Source organism: Peromyscus californicus, unplaced genomic scaffold, assembly GCF_007827085.1.
Source record: "Peromyscus californicus insignis strain IS unplaced genomic scaffold, ASM782708v3 Scaffold_10__1_contigs__length_136768540, whole genome shotgun sequence".
NCBI lineage: Eukaryota > Metazoa > Chordata > Mammalia > Rodentia > Cricetidae > Peromyscus > Peromyscus californicus.
The window spans coordinates 4,570,997-4,597,930 of record NW_026294391.1 but is presented as its reverse complement, the minus strand read 5'-3'; the positions used below and the strand labels follow the sequence as shown (position 1 = coordinate 4,597,930).

Genomic DNA, 26,934 nt, shown 5'->3' with positions numbered 1-26,934 from the left:
ATATGTTTTAAATTTTAAGGTTTCGTGTTCTTTGATATATTAGCATACACCATAAATACCCAAGAGACAGTTCTTATTTTCTTAGAGATTAATATGATGTGCAACTCAACCACTAATTCTCTGGAAATACCAGCTTGGGAAATGCTACCTTAGTCATACTCTGTGGGTGGATATGCCCTTAATTACATTTTGCAAAACTGTATACTCACTGTATTTCAGTATTCTCTTACCTTTCTTCTTACCTAAGCTTCACGAAAGAGGAAAATTTATGGTGCCTTGTTAAGTGACACTGTCGAGTGAGCATTTCAAAGATAAGTGTTAATGAAAAATTGTATCTTGAGCTAAGGGTGTAGTTCAGTAGTACGGAGCACTTGCCTAGTACTGAAAAACCTGTGTTCTGTCCTCAGCACCCACAAGGAAAGTGCATACCACCTGCATTTGTAAGTACACATTCAGCCAGATAAACGGGGTCTACAAATAAGGAAAATATTTTTCCTTTCCAAAAGAATGCTATTTTACAGGAAAATTATTTTTCTAACTTTTTTTATTCTCTACATTTTCTATGGTGAATGACTGTAGCATATTCTGTACTTTCTTAACATGCAGGAGAACACTTCACCATGGTTTAATTTTTTTTTAAGAATGGGAGTCCCATCTGAATGACCTAAATCAAAAATGCCAATATTCATTTACAGAGTCCATGAACAGGGGTAGGGAATCCTTAAAAATATATATTCTGTAAATGTGTGAGATTTGAGGCACTTTGTACATATTTTTGTTGTTGTTGTTCTCTGTGGGGTTTTTTCCCCCTTTGATACAGGGTTTCACTATGTAGCCTTTGTTGGTCTGGAACTCAAGAGATCCATGTGCTCCTTGCTTCCTCAAAAGCTCAGGGATTAAAGGTGAGCACTATCACACCCAGCCTTTTTTTTTTTTTTTAATGTGAAGAAGGTATGTGCATGTGAGTGCAGGTGCCTGCAGAGACCAGGACAAGGTGTCAGATCTACTGGAGCTGGAGTTACCAGCAGCTATGAGCCACCCAGTTTGGGAGCTGGGACCTGAACTCTGCCCTTTGTAAGATTAGTTTATGCTTTTAACTGCTAAAGCATCTCTCTGGCTCCCTGTAAATAGTTTTCTACTTAACCAATAGGCATTCTTTAAACTTCAAAGAATTATTATTTACCCTTTATTTCTTTGTATGGCACTTACTGTATCCATTGTCCTGTTTGAGGTATCAGACCCATCAGGGCTGCTGGTGGTATAGAAATTTAATTTGCTGTTAGTGATTCTTAGGCCATTAGTTAAGTTAGCCCAGAATCACAGGGCCCCCTCAAGCCTATTAACAGGCACCCTGAACCTTGGTGTTCCTTTTAGAGCATGCCAATATTTTGCCTCACTTAAATTTTTAAAAGGCAGCAGTGTAGTGTGGGTATAGCCCTCTGGAACAGTGTATATTTAGCATGCAGATGACCACTGGTTCAATCAGCAGCACTTAACAAAAATGTAAAACAAAAAATTAATGTCCGCTATGGTTATAATTAAAACTCAAAGGGATAAAATAGGCCCCTTTGTCTTAAGAGACAAAAGGATTTTGTTCTTGCGGTGGTTTTTATTCATATCTAACTTTGAGATTCATACCTGATTACTGTTAAATTTTTCAGGATTCTTAATGAAAAAAAACAAGAGGGAGAAACAGTAAACTGTGAGGCTGTAATCCTACCACTTAGAGACAGTCAGGTTAGTTTTGGAGTGATTTTGCTTTCCAGGTCTCTAGCATTTCCATAATTATTGGCCAGTTCACTAAGAAACATAAACTATACATCTTCCCCTGAATTTGTGATTTAAATCCATTATTTTCTGTATTTTTGTTTTCCTTAACAAACAAGTGTGAAATGTATTGTGTTTGTTTTAAACAATCAATTCTTGGGCTGTCTGTGCTTATTCAAATTTCTTCTGTTTGCTGATTTGTACAATTGAGCTTTAAAACTTACATTTTTTGCTTTGCACTCGATGTTTTATTTTGCTTCCTCTGATGTCTTAAGCTAAATGGTCCATTAATTTTTACCTGGAATTATAACTCTGCTGCATTTGTATGTTTTATTTTCAGAAAGTCCCTTCTTTAAAGATACATAAGGCATTCCAAACAATATGACAGAAAGGAATAGAGAAATATCCCATTTCTATTACCTAAAACCCACTATTGATAGTGTCTTTTATGCACATGTTCTCATATAGCTATGTTAACTTGGATATTTTTCAGTAACTCATTTTTTTCTGATTATAAAAGGAAATCATTCTCATACTTAAGACTTACATCCCACAAAAATGTCATCCATAATCAATAGGGGATTTTAATGTTCTGGTGAATTTTTATTTAAAGTCCCCCCCTTTTTTTACTTTAAACAAGGCTTGCTATATAGCCCAGGCTGGCCTTAAACTCTAGATCCTTTTGTCTCAGCTTCCCAAGAGTATGCTACAAGCATGTGCCCCCAACACTTACTTACGATTTTTTTTATTTTTTTAACTACAAAGCATGTATATTTTTAAAGCAGAGTTAAAAACATTTAGAGACCTTGGCCGGGCGGTGGTGGCGCACGCCTTTAATCCCAGCACTCGGGAGGCAGAGCCAGGCGGATCTCTGTGAGTTCGAGGCCAGCCTGGGCTACCAAGTGAGTCCCAGGAAAAGGGGCAAAGCTGCACAGAGAAACCCTGTCTCGAAAAACCAAAAAAAAAAAAAAAAAAAAAAAAAACATTTAGAGACCATAAAGGGTGATAGAGAAAGATGATATACAGACAAGGTTGATTTTTTTTTCTCCTCCCGGTTGACAGATTTTAACTATTACTGTAATTTTTTAAAAAAATAAGTTCAAGCATTCCAAAAATTAGTAACTGCTGAAACTGAAGAAAACCAGCATGCTATTTTCTGTTCCTATCTTGCATACGGAGTCCATTGAATTGTTATCCTTCCGTTTTTCAATAAATACTTAAAATGTTTAATTGTATCTTCATTTTTATTTCCTTGTCCTAATTACCTATTACATGTTCCCCTATGGCTGAACTATGGTTTAATTTATTAAATTTCTTTTTTTTTTTTTTGAGACAGGGTTTCTCTGTGTAGCCCTTGCTGTCCTAGAACTTGTTTTAATAGACCAGGCTGGCCTTCAACTCAGAGATTCACCTGCTCTTGCCTCCTTAGTGATGGGATTAAAGGTGTGCACCACCATGCCCAGCTTGATTTATTTAATTTTTTTAATTGGCTGCTGTATACCTCCAGTGGTATAGTGGACGATTATAGAATATCTGGGTTACAAACTTGTTCTCCTAAAAGTTGCACACATTACTCTGTAGTGGTTCTCAACCTGTAGGTTGCAACTCCCTTGGGGGGGGTCACATATCAGATTTCCTGCATATCATATATTTACATTACAATTCATAACAGTAGCAAAATTACAGTTCTGAAGTAGCAACAAAACAATTTTATGGTTGGGGGGTCACCACAGCATGAGGACCTACATTAAAGTGTTGCAGCAATAGGAATGTTGAAAAATAATGTTTTGGGGTGTAAAATACCTTTTTAGCAGTGTTTTTCATCATTTCTTTGTATTGATGTAGTATAAAAACTGTCAGGCAGGATATGTGTAATTTATTGTTTTTTTCTCCCTCAAAAACTTGGTACAGAGTAAATACTCACTTTGCAGGTCTAGGTAGTTCTGTAATTCAAAACAGTGGAATTTTTATTGTTTTCTGATGGCATGCTTAATCAGCTTGGTTTTGAGTCCCCATCTGTCTATACTGTCATCGTGTCACTTAGACCTGACTTTTAAGAGATTTTTATCATTTTTCTTCCTAATAGTCTATTCCCCCAATTTTTCTTCACATGATGCAATCTGTATTTTGCTTACATTTGTATTTCATTCTGCAGCAACCTACAATTCTCATCCAACAATATTTTTAACTTGTTCTTTCTGTTGTTTTCTCTTTCAGCTCTTCACTTCACAGGTTTTTCACTGCTTATTTTGTATCACTCCCATTTTTTCAATAGAAAACACAACATACATGGTGAACAAAAATAGTCGTTTCCTAGAGAAAAAATACTATTTGTTTGTTTGAGGCAGTGTCTCATTATGTAGTCCTGACTGGCCTCAAACTCAGAGTCCACCTCCTTCCCCAGCCCCCACCAAGTGATGGGATTAAAGACATGAACCTGGCCCTATTACGTTTTTAATTACATAAGTATGAAGGTTGTGAGTTTATGAACATGAGTGCAAGTGCCCTAGAAATTCAGAAGAGAGTGTCAGATCCCTTGGAGCTGGAGTACTGGAGTACAGGCAGTTGTGAGCTGCTTTGATATAGTACCAAATGTGACCCTTCTGCAAAAAGCAGTATGTGCTTTTTTTTTTTTTAATTTATTTTAATTTATTTTGCTATACAATTCAGTTCTACATATCGGTCACGGATTCCCTTGTTCTCCCCCCTCCCGTCCCCCTCACCTTCCCCCCAACGCCCCCCCCCCATTCCCATCTCCTCCAGGGCAAAGCCTTCCCCACAGACTGAGGTCAACCTGGTAGACTCAGTCCAGGTAGGTCTAGTCCCCTCCTCCCAGGCCAAGCCAAACAATCCTGCATAGGCCCCAGGTTTCAAACAGCCAACTCATGCAATGAGCACAAGATCTGGTCCCACTGCCTGGATGCCTCCCAAACAGATCAAGCCAATCAACTGTCTCACCCATTCGGAGGGCCTGATCCAGTGGGGACCCCTCAGCCATTGGTTCATAGTTCATGTGTTTCCATTCATTTGGCTATTTGTCCCTGTGCTTTATCCAACCTTGGTCTCAACAATTCTCGCTCATATAAACCCTCCTCATTCTCGTTGATTGGACTCCCAGAGATCCACCCAGGGCCTAGTCATGGATCTCTGCATCCAGATCCCTCAGTAGTTGGATGAGGTTTCTAGCACAACAATTAGGGTGTTTGGCCATCCCATCATAAGAGTAGGTCAGTTCGGGCTGTCTCTTGACCATTGCCGGCAGTCTGTTGTTGTGGGTATCTTTGTGGATTTCTGTGGGCCTCTCTAGCACTTTTAACTGCTGAGCCATCTCTCCAGCCCCCAAAACATACTTCTGAAATAAAGAGACTCCTTCTTTTGCCTTTTGAACATTGTTCTCCATTTAGGTTGTAATATCTTTTCAGAAGCCTCATATTGGGTTTATTTGTTCATTCTTGAACAGTCTGTCAGGTTTGATTTTCTCCCAAATAGTATAGTTTTTCCCACCCATCCTCATGTTCCTAAATTCCTCCTCTTAGAGTGCGACTAATACAAATTAAGGTGTAACATGGTAAAAGAATTGGGGAGGGAACCATGGATTGTCCCGAGGAGAAAAACAATTCCTTTTAACTTTTCCATATAAACCTTTCATAGATTGACCTGCCTGCTTTTCCAGGAAGAGTGGCCAGTTCTTCGTGTGCCACTGCATTGTATTACCAAAAGGCCCTAATTGCAGGCTCTGCTTTGATCTACACTTGAGTGTTTCTGTACTTCTGGTGGCTCTCTTAGGCCATCATCATTTGCAAACATAAACCAGGTTCAAAGTCCCATGTATATCATTCTGACCTTCCAATTCAGTTCTTTTTAGACAGGAAGTGAAGTTCCATGTTAGTTTTGGTCTATTCTGTGAATGCAATCCCATCTACACTCAGTTGTCAAGGAGAGGTTCCTCAAAAGTTTGTCCCGTGAAGATGAACCAACCCCTACACCTCCTCACCCTAGCTCCAGCCTCCAAACCTAAAGTAGTTTCTTTTTTTAAAACTTTGCAGCCATTTCAGTTGGAATTGTGGAAGTGAGAGTACATATTAATATTAATGCTTAAGTCACAATTTCCAAATTCTAATTCTTTTCTTCCCCATTTTTGATAAATTTGTGTTTCTATGGATATTGTTTAAATATGCATATCTTAGGGAAACAGCTTATACAAACTCTGAATCTCATTTAGATTGTTGAACTAAGAGATGATCAATAAGTTAAATAAATTAACAACCAGAAGGATAAGTTATATGATTACCACAGAATTTCTTTACACTATAAAAACACTATAAATCTATAATTCACCTGCCAGTTTCCATTACTAAATCTCGGTTTAAGAAGAAGTGCACTTGCACAGAAATCATAAGCATCCATGAACTTAGTTTTTACCATGCTTCAATATGGGATTTTACAATGCATAAAAGGAGAAAGGGAAGTAGCTCAAATGTTGGACTATTCTTGTATCGCAATCATCAATTAACTATATAACTGGTACAAACCACTGAAACTTTTTGTTCACCATTCAGCAACATTTAGAAAATCAGTACTAGCTAAGCATAGCATATTGCAGCAGTATTTAAAGGATTAAGAAAAGTATGTACATATAATTGTAGGTGTGAGGAGAATACAAAACTTATAAAAATACTAAATACTGAATAATATATATCAGTGTAGGATGCAAAGGTGGTAGCTTAAAATACAGTCAAAGCCATATAAAAATGGTCTTCACACCCTTGTGGAATATATGGAACAAAGCAATTAAAAAGCAGTTGCTATTAGTTAAAAAAAAAAAAAAGAGGTTCAGAGCTACTGTGGAAAGGAGATTTTCTAGCGCTGGTAAGATGGCTCTGGGGTTTAGACTATTTGATGTTCTATCATGAGGACTGATATTCAGATCTTAGCCCATGCCAGGCTTCTCACAAACTTAACTCCAACTTCAGGGAATCTGATGTCTTCTGACTTTGACAGGCATTCTTGCACATGGGTGCATAAATTCAGACACATAAATAAAAAAATAATATTCTCTGATATTCTACATTTATTAGAATTAAAACAAGGGAGCCAATCTTTCCAAGAGAAATCTTGTTACTAACCAACAAGCTTAAAAATTAGCATAGTCAATATGGTTATTTATTCTACGTTACCCAATAAAGCAGACCCCTTCAGCCCCCAGTACATTGGATTAGCCTAGTGGTGCCAAAGTGTTTAATGCCCAGAAGTGCATCAACAACGAAGTCCCAAAATAGGTATTTGGGGCTGAAAGTCTCCTTTGCTAAAACAATATAAACCAGCCAAGTTACAGAAAAACTGCTAAATTCAAAGGTTTGAAGTAGATAGAATACTCGGTAACAATCACTCCATGTATTCAAAGGAAATCACTTTGCTAATTAACAAGTTTCAAAAGTAAAGTCCACTGGCCATAAGCCCATCATGCTACGTGTACACCCATACACAAGTATACAATAATGATTTTGTTTTTGTAAAGCAATGTGTTTCAAACTCCACTAAGCATATATTACTGAATATCTGTCATTTGTCAGGAATTATGCTAGGCACAAAGAATTCAAAGCTAAATAAAAATAACCAACATTGATTAAGCATTTTTTTTATTTGGGAATAGGGGCTTGAGATCCAGTCTCACTACAGAATCTAGCCTACTTGAACTCAAAATTCTCCTGCCTCACATTTCCAAGTGCTGAGATCATAGGCATGTGTTAGCATACCTGGCTGATTAGGTAGTTATAATGGACTATGCAGTGTGTTATTCTTTTATACTGCTTATCTCATTTACTCTTAAAAAGTAGATCAGACTGATCCTTTTCATATGGAAGTCAAGGTTTGGGAAGTGAAGTAATTACCCAAGGTTTCAAAGTAAAAGAATGAGACAGTTGAGATGAAAACTCAAGCTTCCCAGTTTTAGAGACCACAAACTTAGCCATATCCCTTGAACTATCACAGAAGTTCTGCTTACACATGATCAGTGAAGGACAAAAATTATTGGGGCTTGTGAAAATGCTCTGATAGTATTAAGAAGGTCAGTGAAATGGCTAAGTGGGAAAAGATGCTTGTCACCAAGCCTGATGACCTAAGTTGAAATCTTGAGGCCCACACAGTGGAAGGAGATAACCCACTTCCATAAGTTGTCCTCTGACCTCCACACATGTACAGGGTGCACACACAAATTTTTAAAATAATTTGATTTAAACAAATAAATATAATTTTAAAAGATAGTATGGGGAAGTGCTGTACCTAAAAGTATCAAGAACAAAGAACCACAATTAAAGTGGATCTGCAAAAGGGACAGAAGATCAAGAAATACCCAGGTAATGAAGGGCAGTCTGCAAAGGAAACAACGTGCAAGGTTCCGGGAGTGTGAACTTTGCTGTAATTGGGATACAAGTTGCAAGTAATTCTGTGCACCTAATGGCTGAATAGGGGCATGACAGCAGAGACTATTAGACTGGAAGGGCTAAAAGGGCTAAAAGATGAGTGGTCTCTAGGCCATGCAAAGGAAGTTGAAGGATTCCAAAGTTACCTGCAGCAGATTATGGAATGGGAAGAGAGAATCAGGTTGACAGTAGATGTCACTGAGCAGGCTAGTCTCAGTTGAAAGACACATGGTGAAGTAGAGTGGTGGCAGTGGTCATAGATAATGAAAGGGAACTTTGAGAGGAAGACAAGAGAGGACACAGGTCAACTGATGGCTAACAATGGTAATAGTTGATCTGTTAAAACATAAACCTTATTATCTTCTTAAACATAAGTCTTATTCACTGAGTTAGCACTCTGATGTAAGTCAAGCCAATGTGGTTTAGTCTCATGGCTTTATAGTGTCTCAGTAAAATGGCCTGACAACAGCAGTGGAAAAAGTTGTCTTACTTTTCCTTAGACTGCTGAAAACCAAAATCTAAAAGGTGATCCATTTGCTGTTCTACATCTTCATCCCACTAAAAAGCCTTTCCTCTCTTTTAAAAATACTTTTTATTTTATGTGTATGAGTTTTTGTTTTGCCTACATGTATGTATCTGCACTATGTGGGTGCCTGGTGCCCACAGAGGTCAGAAGGAGGCTGTGGGTCCCCTGGAACTGTAGTTTGAAGCATTTGTGAGCTACTTGATGCCAGTGCCAGGAACTGAATCCTGGTCTTCTGCAGGAACAGCAAGTGCTCTTAACTACTACTATCAGGCCATTTCTCCAGGCCTTTATTCTCTTTTTTTTTTTTGATTCTCACAAGTCTCATCACCATTTTTCTTTTCCTGTATCTGCCATTCCTAAAATTCCTATGGTGATATTTTATTTGTACTGAAATGTAATTTTATTTGTCTGTTAGTAAATAAAGTTGCCTGAGGGTCAGAGCTAATAGCAAGCCATAGCAGAAGCCGGGTGGTGGTGGTGCACACCTTTAATCCCAATCACATGACAGACAGATCTCTGTGTGTTCAAGGACACAGCCAGCATGGAGACACACGCTTATACTCAATACCAACCATAGAAGACCTGGAGGTCTGTATAGACAGGCAGTGACAAGGAGGTCATGTAGTTGGGTTTACAACCAATGAGAAGGCAGAACAGAAAGTCAATAAAAAGACATACACAGGAAGTAGGTCTCTTTCTGAGGGGAAGGATGACAGGCAGCAAAGGGTAAGAAAGGGATTTTAGTATCAGCTTTTACTTACTACTCTGACCTCTTGGGCTTTTAACTCTGCATTTGGCTCTGTGTTTCTTATTTAATAAGACTGTTACATCTACAAATTCCAACTGAAAAACTCAGAGGAACCCTTAGGGGATAGAGAAGGGGACAAAGTGAAGTAAGCAAAGGCAAATTTTGGCTGCACAGGTGATATACAGGAAAAAGAAAGCTGGGACCACACAGTAATATCCCTGTTGCATGTCAGGAGAAGCAAAACTTTAATAAAGACCAACTAGACTATAGTGGGACATACAGTTTTAATTTACTTTTGAAACATAAATGCCAAAGTAACTGCCCTGAAAAGTCAGGTGGAAAAAATCACCAAGTAGAAGCAAAGGTAGACAGAATAAATCCCCTTGGAAAAGATGACATGGCAAGAGCAGAAAGGAGAAACCAAGATGAGTGGCAAAAGAAACAGAATTCCAATTAAACACAAAATATCTACAGTAATTTGCCTTAACCTAGACAAATGACCATGCTATGAAACCTGTACAAGTTCTGCACACTCAGAAGGTTAATGTAATTGTCAGTCTATTACTGGTTGCTCTTACTTCAGAATAATGAAAACAGGCAGGTATTGCCATTCCCCCCCCCCCCAAAAGACCATTAATTTGCTAAAACGAGACATCACAAACCCTCCTGTTTAAATACTAGAAGACCTTTAAAACTATCTGTAGTATCCCAAGTCAAAATGCACATTGAGACATAATTGGAAAGGGCAACACATAGATGGCTTAATAGTTTCTTGGTAGAACACAATGATAACATTGGCAAAATCTGCAGGCTTGTTTTGCAGTACACTGTAATTGATTTCAAAGAAAAACACAAGAAATCCTGCAACATGGGTGATAACCTGGGATAGTCCCAGTTTATGTTTTACTCTCCCTAGAAACACTGCCCTCCTGACACTATAAGGAAACAAAACACAAACCTGAAGCAAATGATTGGCATTAATTCTGCATGACAAGCACCATGGGCTGGATGCCTGGTATGCATTATCTATTTGATGTCCAGGGAAACTCAAAGATATGTTCTGTCATTTCCAACAAACAGATGAGGAAACAGGACAACAGATGTTTACAATATGGCCAAGATGAAATGGATAATAAATGGTAAATTTAGGCTCCAAAATTCAGTCTGGCTGACTGAGAGTCAAGAAGGGTCAAGTTTTCAAAGAAACTCCCTCCCAAACCACTGAATATGGAGTTCATCTCTGGTAATTCTCCAGTGCAGGAGACATGTACCCAAGCTCCAAAGCTGGGGATAAAGGAAAGGGAGATAACTTTGATAATATTGATGGTAATGATGATGATGTACTCCAAAGAACCAGTCAGCTACTGCAAGGCTTCCAAAAGGAAAACAAAGTAGGAAAAGGGAAGAAAGCTAAATAGAGCATTCATGGTTAGGAGATAAAAAGAAGGGGATGAAAATAAATATTAATAGAATGAATACAAACAGACAAAAAAATCCCAATAAATGAGAAAAGAAACTAGAAAAAAAAGACCAGAGATGGGAGGGACAAAGAAATAAGAACACTGGGACAAAAAACAAGGTAGCTTTGAGTAATGTGGCAGTCATCTCCTTGCCTACCATTTTCCCATTTCAGATGTTCTAGAATGAAAAGTATTACTCCTTCATTTTTTTATACCTTTGCTAAAAAGTTTACAAAAGTGTTACATGGCCTTTATCCACACTCAAAGGAAACTAGAAAGGGGCCCATGAAGGAGGGAAGAGGAGGCATTAAGGCAAGGAATGAGGAAGGTAATACATATGATATGCAAGTAGAAGGGGGAACAGTGGGGTGAGAGAATGTACAACAGAAAAGAAAAACAGAATTGTAGAAGAGACGAAGGATAGCAACCAAAATTAAAAACCCATGATAATGCAATTTTTAAAAAAACCTTTCTATGTAAGGAGGCAGGGAGAGAAAATGATATGTGTCCCTAGAGAATACTCTTTATCAAAAGACCTATTGTCACACAAAAAAGCACAGTGAATATCCTAGTCAAAGGTACTTTTCATTTTTATTAAAAAATGTTTTCATACAATATATTTTGATCATGTTTTCCCTCTCTTGAATCTTCTCAGATCCTCCCCACCTCCCACTCCACTCAACCTTATGTCCTCTTGTTCCCATTTTCTCCCTCTCTCAGAAAAAAAATCTCAAAAGAACAAATTTCAAAAACAACAACAACAAAAATAAGACAATGCAAAAACAAGTTAAATAGAAGAACACAAAGTAAATTGAAAGATATGGACAGTTTTGATACCTTCAAATGTTCCCAAAAAACCTCTGAAGGAGATAAGAGCAATGTATTTTGGGGGAAACATAATTACATGTTTTAAAATGAGGTTATCAATTCAGAAGACTAAATACCACTGTACAAATGCCAAGAAATCTTTCATGGTAGACTATCACGTGAATTTGAACTATTTGCCTTCTATACATATTGTCAAAGTAATATCTCACATCTTATAAGTCAGACTCCAGAGTGGACACACTATAAGGTTCTATTTATATGAAATCTAAGAAAAGACAAAACTAAACAATGGTGAAGGAACTCAGAAAAAAATTGGAGGAGGGGAATAGAGATATGGCTCAGCAGTTAAGAGCACTGCTTGTGCAGATGTTGGATCATAGCACTGACATTAGATGGCTCACAACAACTTGTAAGTCCAACTCCAGGGGGTCCAAAGTCCTCTTCTGGCCTCCACAAGCACTTGCACTCATGTGCACATACCCACACACAAATACTTATTTTATTATTTAAAAATAATAAAAATAAATCTCTGGGGCTGAAGAAATAGATCAGCAGTTAAGAGTACTGGCTGCTGTTCCAGAGGACCCAAGTTCAATCTCCAGAACCCATGTAGTAGCTCACAATCATCTGTCACTTCTGGTCTCTGTAGGTACTAAGCATAGAAGTGCTACAAAGACACACATACAAGCAGAACATCCATACACATAAAAAACAAAATCGGGGACTAAAGAGATGACTTGGCAGCTAAGAGCACTAGTTCCTCTTGCAGAGGCCCTGTGTTTGACTCTAAACAATTGGTCACTCCAGTTCCAGGTGAATGAATGCCCTCCTACCTCTGTCGATACCAGGTATGCACATGCTGTATATATGTGCATGCAGGGAAAACACACATAGAAATCTTAAAAGTGAAAATTGAAAAGTTGTAAAATAAATGAATAAAACTTTTAAAAATAGAAGAACTAAATGAAGAGAACACCAATGAACTATCTAAGAGAATTGGAGTGTTTTTTATCTCTTGTTATGTTTAAATAAAATGTCACTGTTGGGGAAATTGGAAGAAAGGGCACATAAGAACTCACTGTACCATTTTTGTTATTTCTTGTGAGTCCCAAGTTATTTCAAATGTATTTTTAAAAACAACAATATGGTTAGAATTCACAGTTAGTATTTGTAATATTTCCTACTATCAATATTCGAATAGAAAATCAAAAGTAGTCAGTAATTTTTAAATGTTTCAGATAAACCTGCAGCTGCTTTACAATCAGAAGTGGAAAATATGTAAGCAGCCATGATTTCTATACATTACAAACACAGAACAAAATAGTAATTAGCCTAAAGTTTAAGTTAACAAATGGCATGGTTTTATGTTAAAAAAAAAAAAAAAGAAAAGAAAAGTCCATGGGCACAGTGGATGACCATTTAAGAGGCAGCAGGAGGGTGGTGATCTGTCAGCCACAGAGACAAATCTCAAGAGACTCCAACTCTGCCTTCACTTTGACCTCACTTCCAACTTCCAGAATTGTGGAGAAAATAATTTTTCTTTTAAGCCACCTAGTACATGGTATTTTCTTGTGGGACAATAATACAAACCTATATATTAAACTGTCATTTGTATACCATAAAATTTACCCCTTACAATTACAGAGGTCAGTGGTGTTTTATAATTTTATAGTGCTGTATAATGATTAGCACAATCTAGTTTAGAACATTTCTATCACCCTTGAAATGATCCCTCTGCATGCCCCAAGCAATGACTGATTTGATTTTTATTATTTTATATTTTCTTTTCTAGAATTTCATGTAGGTGGACTCATATAGTACAAAGACTTCTATGTCTGGTTCCTTTCACTTAGTATGCTTTTATGGTTCACCTATGTCTTAGCATTCTTTAGGAGTTTATAGCGCTTAATAATTTTGTTTGTCCAATATAAGTGAATATACGTTTGGGCTATTGCCTGGGTGGGGCTATTGTGAATAATGCAGCTATAAAAATTCATAAGTAGAGGCTACAGAAATGACTCAGTCTTTGAAGTACTTGCTGTGCAAGCATGAAGAGCTGAGTTCAACCCCCAGCACCCACATAAAAAAGTCAGGCATGTAAAGTATTTGTCATTCCAAAGCTGGGCAAGTGGTGTCAAGAAATCCCTTGGGCTCACTGGCCAGCCAGTCTAGATAAATAGGTGAGCGCCATGTTCCAATGAGAGACCCTATCTCAAAAAATGTGGATGGCTCCTGAGAAATGATGCCAGAGACCTCCACATGCACACGCACACGTGCACATTCACTTGCACAAACTCATGTACTCCCACATACATACATAAAATGTGTTAAAATTCACATGCAAAAAGTATAAAGGGGGGCTGGAGAAATGGCTCTGCAGTTAAGAGTACTTGTCATTCTTGTAGAAAGGATCTGGGTTTAGTTTTCAGCACCAGCATGAGGATCGTGACCATGTGTAATAAATTCCAGAGGCTCTGACTCCCTCTTCTGGCCTCTGAGGGTGCTAGGAATATACATGGTACACATACATATAGGCAGGCAAACACTCACATACATAAAATAAATGTTTTAAAAAATAAAAAATAAAATGTATATGCATGTTTTAGGTATGTAGGAGTGAAATTATTGGGTTATGTGGTAAGTATATGCCTATTTAAGGAGCTAGCAAACTGTCTTTTAAAATGGTGGAAACATACCAGGAATGCATTGTCATTTTTCTTAAATTATAGTCATTCTGATAGAGTTATGCTAATAGCTACTAAACTTTCAGCTTAAAAGGCTTGAAAAAACTTTGGGATAATGAGAATAAGCCACGGTCTATTTATTGCTTAAAAACAGAAACAAACAAACAAACAAACAAACAGAAACTGGAACTGGAGAGATGGCTCAGTGATTAAGAACTTGCTCTTGACCTGAGTTTGCTTTGTAGAGCATCTATTTCAGGCATTAAGCCACCTTGACTTCAAGCTCCAGGTGAAGACACCTTCTTCTGCCTCCTTTATGGGGACCTGAAGTCACATACAGCACCCCACAAACAATTAAAAAGAAAATAAACCTTGTTTTAAGTGTAGGCCTATGGTGAAGGTCTTGAAATTTTGTCAAGAAGTTTAATTCTAGTTTATAAAAAAAGAGGGAAAAACAAAGTCTCCTTTAGTAAAATACTCACTTATGAATCTCATTCTTTTAATTCCAAAAACATTTATTCCAGGGTTCAGGATATTTTTTAATTAAATAGCTTCTGAATTTCAAAAGAAGATTAAAGAAACCCACATTATTTAATAGGATTGGAAATTTTCATTTTAACATAAATTTAAAGACTGTAATTGTGTGTTTTACTCTTAATGATAAATGTAGAATACATAGTTAAGAATTTGGGGTTTGACATGTTTGATTTCAGGCAAGCCTTTTGATTTCTTCTCTAAAGCTAAATAGCTAAAGATTTATATAATTGTGAGTAAAACATGGGAATTAGATGGCAATGTACTGCAATTACACTGTTATAATTATACATGTTGGTCTCTTATAAAATGTTTCTGGCAGGAATTGAATAATTTAAAAATTACATAAACCTATGGAAAAGTTTCCATTTGCAATTTGAGGTACAGCTTAAAGGTATAGTATCTGACAATTTTCAAAGTATAACTGACTTTTAATTTGGTATAATAGTTATATATTTATAATATACCTACCTAATTGACTTTAGGCAAGATTTATACAATCTGTATTTATGCATTGTTCTTTGTTAGTCATGTGAAATTTTAATGGAGTTAACCAGTCAGTCCTAAATCTCCCTGCAGAAAAATTTGAAATTTTGACTGGTACTGAACCAGAAAAGGAAATCAGCCCCTGAGGCCTACTCACCTAATACTGTCAGCGGGCCTGCTGTTCCCCTGGGGAACAAGAATACTTTCAATTGACACCACCAGACATGGCCACTCTGTGACTATGATGGATAAAGAAAAAAAACAAGACAACTCCCATAACCATGTGTGAATACAGACAGAAAATGAATGATATCCAAGACCAAAAAAAAAAAAAAAATGTCAAACTCCTTCCTTTCCTAGTTCATAGGGGTGATAGCTGCTTTTCTCCCTGGTACAGCAATTGCTTCTGTCTAGTCTGCTCTCTCTGTCAAAGAGACTCATTAAGATGCCCAATCAGAAAAGCACTCCTCTTCCTGATAATATCTAATCCAGAACAAATCACTTACATAAGCCCTCCCACAATATCCCCAACACAAGCTCCAATCTTACCCTGTCTTTTCTGACACCTGCTAAGAAAGCAGTGCATAAGAAACCAGCTTGCTTTTTTTTTTAGGTCAAGGGGCTCAAAGAACAAAATGATTGTCATGCATGAGAACCTGAGATCTATCTCCAGCATAAAAAGCCAGGCATGGTGGCACACACTGGAGACAGAGGTAAGGAGCACTGAGGCTCGAAGGTCAGCTGGCCAAACCTACTTGGTGAACTCCAGATCCCATTGAGAGACTATTTCAAGGTGGATGGCTCCTAAGGAACCATACCCAAGGTTGACCCCTAACCTTCACACACATGTGCACTCCTGTGCACACACGCACACACACACACACATATGCATGCTCCTAGGCACACAAAGAAAACTAAGGTGACCTGAGACTGAATTAGTTTTATATTGTCCAAAATAGATTCATAAAATACTATATAATTCACTCACTATAGACTCAATTCATGTGAAGTTATTAAAATTTTAATTCAGTGGTCAGTAGTTTTAATTATAATTTTGTTTTAATAAATGGAAAAAATGAAATAGTACTTTGAAATGCATGTATACCCCCATAAGATCAACCTTTATCCTAGCACTTTCTATAATAGAGTCATTTATGAAATAGCAAACAAATTATGCTAACTAGCTGCCATTGAAAAATGAAAAGAAATGAGAGCATAATTGTAGAGTCTATGTAAATGGTGCTTAACATCCAGATAAAAGTCATAAAAACATTTAGTCATCTACACATTTCTAAATATTTTGACTTTCTATAAAAGTAGCTAACTGCTGTGGGATATTCTATATGTCAAATGTGTTGCTCTGATTGGTTAATAAATAAAATACTGATTGGCCAGTAGCCAGGCAGGAAGTATAGGCGGGAAAAGCAGAGAAGAGAATTCTGGGAAGTGGAAGGCTGAGGCCAGAGAGACGCTGCCAGCCGCCGCCATGAGAAGATGTTAAGATACCAGTAAGCCATGAGCCACGTGGCAACTTATAGATTAATAGAAATGGGATAATTTAAGATATAAGAACAGCTAGCCTGCCATGGCCATACAGTTTATAAATAATATAAGTCTCTGTGTGTTTACTTGGTTGGGTCTGCATAGCTGTGGGACTGGAGGGTGAGAGAGATTTGTCCTGACTGTGGGCCAGGCAGGACCAGAAAATCTCTAGCTACAGCTAACCATAAGATTATATATAATAGTAACCAATCATCGCATATCACAAACTGCTAAATGCCAAATATCAGCCTGATGTAATTAAAACCATAGGCCCAGTTCTAGGACCAACAAGCATCCTAGGTGACTAGAGGCAAAAAGCTCTTAGAAATTATCTAGTCAAGCCCTAAGTTACATGAAATCAAGGCAATTGATGCTCAGAGAGGCAAAGTGACTAAGCTACAGCCACACAGAGAGTTAATGGTCCATATCACTAGAACTAGCATCTCTAATACATACTCAGATTCTAGCTCCTACTGCACTTATTGTGAATATTTGATTCCTTATTTTCATATGGACTACAGTTATCTCTGTTTACTCTTAATGAAGGTACTGGAGTGATAGCTAGGAACCATTAAGAGTGGAATGATGCATTTTGCGGTTTGGACAACATTCTCTTCTTGTTTGTATTTGTTTCTAGTACTGAGTATTGAACCTAGAGTCTCACTCATGCTAGAAAAGTATTCTACTACTAAGCTACAATCCCTAGCCCTGGTTTTTGTTTTCTTTTGTTTTCTGTTTTCTTTTTTTCATTTTGAGATAGGGTCTCAGGAAGTTGCCCAAACTGGCCTTGAACTCTCTCCATTTCTGAGAGGCCATGAATTTATTGCCTTCCTGCCTTATCCACCTGAGTGGCTGAGACTGCAAGCCCTAGCCACTAAGCTTAGCTGTGTTCATGTTCTGTGTTCCATCATGACTCTGGAGTAGTCTTTTAGCTTGGCCTATGATGGCCTTCTTTTCCTTAGCTGAGGTCAACAGCCTTTTCAGAGGTGGGAAGTATCAAGCAAAATTGTTTTAGTTGTTTGAATCAATCACCACAATCCTAAGGGTTTTAAGCAAACATGACTTTCTCAACAAGAGTATGACTGGCATTTTAGGTGGAGTGATTCTATGCAGTACAGGGTGCCTGCTTCACATGGCAAAGATGTGCAATGCTCCTTTGGCACCCAGATAATCACTGGTAGCAGACCTCCAAGTAAGTATTAGTCTATGAATGAGGCAGTTAAAAACATCAAAATTAATGTCAAAAAATCATGGTAAACAAAATGTCAAAACACTAAAGATGGGAGAAAAATCAAGACTGCTAAATCTTTCACCTCAGGCTTAGTGTGAATCGAATGGCACAGTTAATGATACTGTCATTATTTAAAATGTTACTTTGTTAATCATGACATTTTTGCATTAACTTTTAAATAAATTAAAACAAATATTATCAAGCATGATTGCTAAATTTCAGGTTTCCCTTAAATGGAGAACCCAAGAGAAGTACCTCTCTCACCTTGCCATGGTCCAACCTTACTTCTTAAGCTTTGTGGCAAACTGGAACACCTTCACCACATTTCCAAATGTCTGTATGGGCTGAGAACTTCTGAAATTGAAGCTGATTTTTCTCATATAAGAAATCTAGAGAAAATCAGTCTGGGCCTGAAGTGGTAGCTCTATGACACCAAAAGGGATGCCAGGCCCATTTGTCTCTACTGTATTCAGAGGATGGCTACCAGACCTGAAGAATTATATACTAATTACAGACAAGAAAATAGAGGGTGAGGAACAGGAAAATCACACCAGCTGAGCCTGACTCTTTTCATTAGAAAAACATAACTGTCCCAGGAGCCCACCCAATAAAGCTTAACACATATCATTAGCAGGAAGTATAATATATATCATTAACAGGAAGTGAGTTGCATGGACAACACTAGCTACAAGAAACCTGGGAGGTGAACAGTTTTAAATAGGCACGTTTCCAGCTTGAATAGAACTGATAGTCCATCTGTAAAAAAAATAATAAGTGCAAATGAATGAAGAATGACTGGTAAGGTGTGTTCACTGCAGAGACCATGCAGGATAGCACACACTGGCTATTTTGGGTGATTACAAATATAACTCTCTATTAGTCAGGTGACAGTTATATAACCGGAGTGTTTTGATGGTCACTTTTAGAATCACACATATAAGCTGTAATATTATCCTAGGCTGGGACCGACAAAAGTGGAGCCTGAAACAGGGTAGGCACACATGATTTATCTTGAGAGAAATTTGTAAGGAAAGGACAAAAGCAGCAAAGGATAGGGAAATAAGCCAAGCAAGCATGCATTCACAGATCAGGTTAAACACTGGCCTGATGCACAAGGGAGCCTGGATCACTGCATAGAGTTAGTTGTCTCACCATGAGGGAACGAAGCAGAGCCCCTTGGCTTTGGTTAATCTTATCAGCTCCTAGAGAAGGGCTGGGGTATGTCTTCAACTTCCATCAGCCGGGGGCAAATCTCCAGAGAGGATTACAAGTATGAGCTGCTTAGGAAAGCAGTCATTGCAGCTAGGAAATGGAGCACACCCCCTAATGTGGAACTGGGTAGCACAATAACATTTACTACCGATACTCATTTGAATATGGTCTCCCAAGAATTGCCTTCATTTTTATTTTAGATTACTTGAGAGTATAACCTTACATACATCCCTGGGATTAGAGGTATTGGAAAAGCTGGCAACAAGTTGCCAGTGTTTCATTTGAAGAAAACAAATGATTAACAGGTGTTGACTTGTTTTGCTGAACCACTAATGGAGGAAGCACTTTATGATTTGCTCTGGGTATTAACTAGAATCTGCTGTGTCGCTCACGATCTTGTCAGGGCACATTAATATCTCGTAGTCTTAGGGTCTCATTTAAATCTCAATGAATATTTAATTGATGTTGACCAACAAAATAAGCAAAAGAATTATGTTGCATTTAGTCAGATTTGAAATGAGCAAGCTCTTCATTTTCTCAAGCAGTCTGAGGCTAATATAGTTCACCTTCATGAAATATTCTACATAATTTTATAAGTACTTACAGGGCTTCAAAATCATCTTGAAAGGCATATATTAAACACTGAGAAAATAGGAAATGAATTTTCAAAGTTACATGCAAGAAAATGGTATAGACTATATTACTTTTTCCATAGTGAATTAAAAATATCAACAACCTCTTTTTACTTAAGAAGTAAAAATAGAATCTTTTATTTGGCCCTTGCAACTTATATATTCTATAAAATGCAGAATTACAGGAATCCATGCATAATTGCTCCAAGTCAGTCAGCCCAGAAATTGTTTTTGAGCTCTAAGTCCAACACAGAGCCAGACATGAAAAAACGATTTTTAAAGAAATATTGGCCCATGTTGAAAATGGAGCTGCTTTCCCAGGGAAGAAGCCTCCCTGTGGTCTGTTTGATCTCTTATAAGTATCAGAACTGGGCTTCAAATAATGTTTGCTCTAATTAATGTACCATATCACAGATGTAATGGAGATGTGTCACTTCTATCATATTTCAGGGCATTGTCAACCAACTCATGCTAAAACCTACTAAAAAAAATCACTTGATAAATTGAGCATATTGTGATTTGAATTCTTTATCTAGTCCTGAATTCTTTTCTCTTTAATTTATAAGACCTATAAAAAATATACCAGATTCTTCTTAGAGAACAAAACATGAAGCTGTAATTCAGGATTGTTGTAAACATGGCACATCCATATGCTGCCCTATAGAAAATAACTGCTCGCCTTGGGTTTCTTCTCTTTGATCTTTGTCCCTGCTGTAGATACTAAAAGGTTGGGGGTGTAGTCAGTGGCAGAGTGCTTGCCTAACAAGTTTGAGAGCCTGGGTTCAATCCCCAGTATTCAAGTGAGAGAGAGAAAAAAATAGAAAACACAAAACTGCACTCCCCCTTCCAACTACTGGTTGTATCTCTGTGTATATTCTTTGCAAAAATATACCTTGAAAATTCACAAGCCATTTGTAATGGCACACACATGTAATCTCATCACTCTGAAGACAGAGGCAGGAGGATCAGAAGTACAAGCCAGCCTTGGCTGTATAAATGAGTTTGAGGCCATCTTAGACTACATGAGACCCCCATCTTAAAGGAAATTTCAGATTCTTGCCTAATACCTCTTCCCTTCACATCAACAATTCTCATCATCTCACACTATGGTACTTAGCGATGGGTAACCACAATCAGTGTTCAGCAAAAGAAAGCATTTTTTTATTGCTATTTAATGCCACATTTGGACCAATGGCAATTCACCAGGCAAAAGTGACACAGTGACCTGGCTCTTAGTATCTACAGAAAGACAGATTATCCTGTCCAGAGAAAGAGATGAAGTAAAGCTTGAGAAGTATTAGTTGGGAAAGATAAGCATTTGATACCATGTAACAAAAACACCCTGTCTGAAACAACAGAGCAAGGATAATTTTTTTGTTTTGTTTAGCTCTGTGTGCATGTGTCTGTCTGTCTGTAAGGCTAGGGAGGAAGTAGCCTTGGTTAAAGGATACAAAATTAAAGTTGGATGGAAAAGAGTAAGTTGCAGAGATGTATCACATGGCACAGCAAAAGTAGATTTTAAGCATTCTTAGCTGGGCATGGCAGCTCACACCTCTGATCTAGCAGTTTGGAGGTAAAGGCAGGCCAATCTGGCCTACATGGTGTTCAAGGCCAACCTAGTCTAGGCCAGTCAGGACAACATAGTGATACCCTGTCTTTAGAAACAAAACAGACAAACAAAACATAAACAACTTCTCATCACAGAAAATCCTGAAGTAATACACATGTTAATTTGCTTTACTTAGCCATTCACAATGTGTACATATTTCAAAAACACGCTTTACATCCTAAATATATAATCATCCCTTTGTATCTGCAGGGAATTTGTTCCGAGATTCACAAGAATGTTTGAGTCCATTACATAAATGGTGTAATATTGGCATAAAACCTTCACACAGCCTCTAGTATTTGAACTTACCTCTGGATGACCTATGATACCTAGTACAATGTAATGCTATGTAAGTAGTTGCCAAAGGAGATTGGTTAGAGAATAACACCAAACATGAAGTCCACACATATTCAGCACAGATGTACCCCATGCCAAATAGCTTGGATTGAAAGTTGGTTGAATTCATATCTATGGATCCTGCTGACACAGAAGTCCAACTGCACACATTTCTATTTGTCAACTTACAAAAAATAAATTGGGAGAAATACCATGCACAAACGCAGTATGTGTAAAAGCCAAAAATGAAAACGACCTTAATATATATTGAAGATGCTTATTTTCTCATATCTACGTGTAAAACTTGAATGTCTCTCTCCAATGTCATGTGACTTACCTGTTTATCAAAAGCTACCCAGGATGGTGCATCGGCTCCATCTCCTTTGGGATATATAGTGTTTTTAGGCCTTATCTTTTGCCCAGGTAGCAGCTCTCCACCTATTCCAGGCTTCTCATCACTCACCAGCATCCTGACATTGTTACAAAAGCCCCAGTGTTGGGATTTATGGAATTTCTCCTTTCCTGCCTGTGAGTACAAAAGACAATAATAAAAAAAAAAGTGGCCAAAGTTAATATTTCTGACTTTTCTTACAGTAAAGGCTTTTCCAACATAAATACATTTTCCCCATCACAAAATGCATATGAAGTGTCAAGTAACTGTGAGCAATGTTTATCCATTTGTGTTACATTTTAAATTCAATTTCTTTTAACTAATTTCTTTTAACTTTGAAAAGCATTAAGAATAAAGCTGATAGTCCATGCTATTTACAATATTTCAAAATAAATATTACTGCAAGTAAACATTTGAACACTGGTTTGCTAATTGGTCTATTTTACTTATTTGCAAAGAATGCCAAGCAGATAAAACTTATTTACTTCAGAGAAGAAAGCCACTGTTTTTCACAGAAGCCTAAGCATTACATTCACCAAAACAGAAAACAAAATCTTGTCCTCATCAACATTAATATAAAGGGAAATTCCTCACAATTCTCCTAATTATGAGACCTTGTCTCCCACCATTTTGGGTGACACAGACAGAGAGAAGCCACAAGTAGTGCCAGAGGTTGAAAAGGATGAAGGCCAGATTCAACCCACAAGTCAAGGACCACCAATGGAAACACAGAGGTAGCAACTCCTAGCAAGGTGAAAAGTATGTATGTTCCATGGCCTGGCAAAGCCTCTCCTGAGAGTCTCTTGCCTATAAGCACAAGGGGCTGGATAGCAGATGCCCTTCAATGTTATAAGAATGATAAATGGCAACAATCTCAGTACCTGCTAATTGTAAAAAAAAAAAAATGCCTCAATTGTGTTTGCTTTATATTAAAAGTCTACAATAACATGTATTGATATAGTCAAGTGTTAAACTATGTCACACACACACACACACACACACACACACACACACACACACACACACACACAATTGGCAAGTAGTAAAAGGGCTGCTGTGTGACTTTTCCTGGGGAGATACATAGAGACATCTATTTTCTTGGATAGGGCACTGACAGACCAAAGAAATTTGTCCATCTAAGTACAACTTGATGAACCAATGAGTTTGTTGTTGGGGTTACATATAAGAGCATGGTGACTCCAGAGCAGCTGTATCTCCAAAAAGCCCCATCCTGATATGAGTGATGACTCATGGAAGCTGCATCACCGGAGTGGAGTCCTTTCCACAGTCAACTTTAATTTCCTAAAGAACCAATACGCTAGCATTTCCCAAGATCACACATAGCTGAGGCAGGGTTATATGCAGTTGTGGGGAGTCAGAAGGCTAGAGTAGTTGGAATCTCAGGTACAGGTCTCTCATCCCATCCTGCACCCTTTAAAGAAGAACTGTTAATAGGCCTGATCTTCCTAGGGTCTCTGCTGGTAATCACTGCCTCTCTGATTCTGAGACAAAAGTGGCCATAACTCTCTGATTCTGAGACAAAAGTGGCCATATCATGACCAGAGGGCAGAGTTCTGAAACAAGGGCATATAAAAAGTGATACTTCACATATATGAACACCTGAAAATAGTAAAACTCATAGCATTAACTATGGATAAAATATATACAGAAATAATATGCAGCAAATTCAAAATTATATAATATCCACAATAAAATGCAATATAATCATATGTGATATAACAATAAATGTCCACAAGCAACAAGACTTTATATAAACAACAAACATTTCAAGTACAATTAATCGAAACTTCATGTGAGTTCCTGGCCTTTGTCATGGCAGTGGACAGGAGTCAAAAGAATCCTATTCCTCTTATGGTGCAGATCACTCCAGCCTTCCGGCTCCCCACAGCTGCATATAACCCTGCCTCAGTTGCATGTGGTCTTGGAAAATACTAGAGTATTAGATGTTTAGGAAATTAAGGTTGACTGTAGAAAAGACTCCACTCCAGTGATGCAAGGATTCCCTGAGTCATCACTTGGAAGAATTTAGAAAGGCCTGGGCAGTCCTAGAAGGGGAACCAAAGACCATGACAGCTGCCCTGAGAAGGTAACATCTCTGCTCTAAGGCTGAGGAAGGAAACTTATGAGCAATAATGACTCAGATTGTTAACTACATGTATGCAGCCTGGCTCTGTTCTTTAGAGAATCAATTGCCAACACCTCTATTTTACCTCCTCCATCACAATACATTTACACTCACACAATCTGGTTATGTCAAGTCATTCTCAAATCACCAAAGAGCCAGGTAGAAACTGTGTCTGCCAAAATGATGGGTAGAATAGTAGACTTTCATAACAATGTTCCCTGTTCTAAAGCAATTAATTTGAAGTCATCATGAACACTCTTGACAACACATTGTTTTTTTGTTCTTTGTTTATTTGTTCTGTTTTGTGGGGAGTTGTTTGGTTATGTTTTGGTTTTGTTCTGAGGTAAAATCTGACCCAAGATGGCATCAAATTAACAATCCTTCTGTCTCAACCTCCTGGGTACTGGGATTACAGAAAAGCAACACTCCAACAAATATTTAAGAATTCCTATAGTTCTAGCTTTGTGCCAGACACAGGAAGTTAAAATAAGCCTAGGACTCAGTCTCTTTCTTGAGGAAACTCAGTCTTCCTGATAAGATTTAGACATAGAAAATAAACAGAAAGCTAGAAAACAGTACAGTTTCCATTTTTGAGCCTATGAGCTGGACCATTTCTTAAGGTTTACTATATATTATTGTCTCATTTCCCTGTATCAAAACCATTATCAGATCAGTCTCATTACTATCATGTTCCCTGGAGGAAAGCAGGCAGAAAGCAACAGACTCCAGGTTGCACAGTAACGTGGCACCAGCATCCGAGCTTACATTCATGTAGCATTCCACTTTGGTAAGCTTGTCTAGCCACAGCTGAATATTGTTGGGCTGACATAGTAGGGCTGGGGTTCCATGACTGCTTCTCTGGGGTCAGAGGATGGTATGAATCAGGCAAAGAAGAGACAGGAGGATATTCCCAGCAGGGCAATGAGAAGCACAGGAGATGGACTGGCAGTTCTGAATGTGAGGACCAATAGATGGGAAAGTCTAGTAAAAAAGTCAAATTTGAAAGGAAGGTACACTAGAGTAGAATATCCAAGATGGTCCATAATATGGAGAGTCATACACACTGAAATACCTTAATAGTCTCTTTCACCATACTCCTGGAATAGTCAATGAACCAGACTCTATTCTTAGTAATATATCATAAAGGTTGTCACAGTAAGCCTCCTATCCCCTGAAGGGCTTTCTTAGTGAATCATAAGTCTCCTTCATGGATCCAGGTCTCCATAATCCAAAAAGCCCTTGACATTGTTGGAAGGCTTCATTCATTGGCTTGACCCACAGAACTTTACAGTGTGACCTATGTATCCCCCACTTTGGTCTGATCATTATCAGTTTATAAGGCACCTTGAGGCCCATTCAGAGTCATGCCCCTGGTCAGGTTCTACATAAAGCCTACTTTCCACAAGAGTTAACTAATGCTCTACTATATTGTCATCTTTCCCATAAACATCAGGTGAACATCCACTTGGTGCTGAGTTATGTAGACTCTAGAGACATGGCTTTCAGCAAATCTCAGCTATCAGTCATACACTAGAAGCCAGCCATAGCCTTAGATTTAGCAATAGCTTCTTAGCTATGACATCGAAAGCAACAAGGGAAAAAATAAATTGAACTTCATCCTTTTTGGGACCTGAACCGCCCTACAGAAGCAGGTCTCCAGCATCTGGCAGCTGAACAGCAGACCTAAAGAGGTGCTCCCATTTTCGGTATGGCTAGGACTTCACCCTGGGTATTCCAAAGCCCCTTAGCAGAGAAAGGCTAAAAGAGTAAGGTGAAAAGTAAGAACATATACTTGAGAAGTCATGGGTCATAAGGAGTCTAAAGAAAGAAGACTCTTTATTCATACTATGCAGCATTCTCTTAAGAAAAAATGGAGTTAAGGTTTCTTCTCAGCTAAATACCTTCTTATAATTTGTAAAATGTAGTCCTTGGTTACCAGAATAGGGAACCTCAGACTTGGAGAATGGGATAAGATGGGTAGAGGTATTCAACAAAGTACACCTCTAGAGAGTCTGAGAACACACCAGTGGAAACTTTTTTCTCTCTAGAATATGCTATGCCAAGCCCTTGACACTAAATTGGAAATTTCACCTGGCAATCCCCTGCCTTCTGCTCCTCCACCACATAATGGGATACTTTTGTTAAAATATCATGGGCTAAAGGAAAATATCTTTCATATCTCCCAGGATCCTATAGTCTCCATAGTTTAAAGCTTAAGAAAGTGATAAAAAAAAAAGTGATTAAAGGTTGTTTTTTAAAAATTGTAGGTCATTCACTGGGCATGGTTTAAAATCTATATAATTTGTAACAAAATTTGGCTTCAAACATATGACAAAAGGCTTAAAATTAAAATCCTATATGGTTAAAATCTGTAAAATCT

General features: G+C 37.9%; 1 protein-coding gene across 3 annotated transcripts in view; it reads right to left on the bottom strand.

Moving 5' to 3' along the window:
* The window catches only part of Efhc2 (EF-hand domain containing 2), a 268,118-nt gene that overhangs the window by 131,106 nt on the left and 110,078 nt on the right, over window positions 1–26,934 (bottom strand). For all 3 annotated transcript variants that reach the window (XM_052736180.1, XM_052736023.1, XM_052736093.1), the window contains one exon: window positions 22,355–22,543. In XM_052736180.1, coding sequence (XP_052592140.1) covers window positions 22,355–22,543 — 189 coding nt within the window. The remainder of the gene's footprint in view (window positions 1–22,354; window positions 22,544–26,934) is intronic.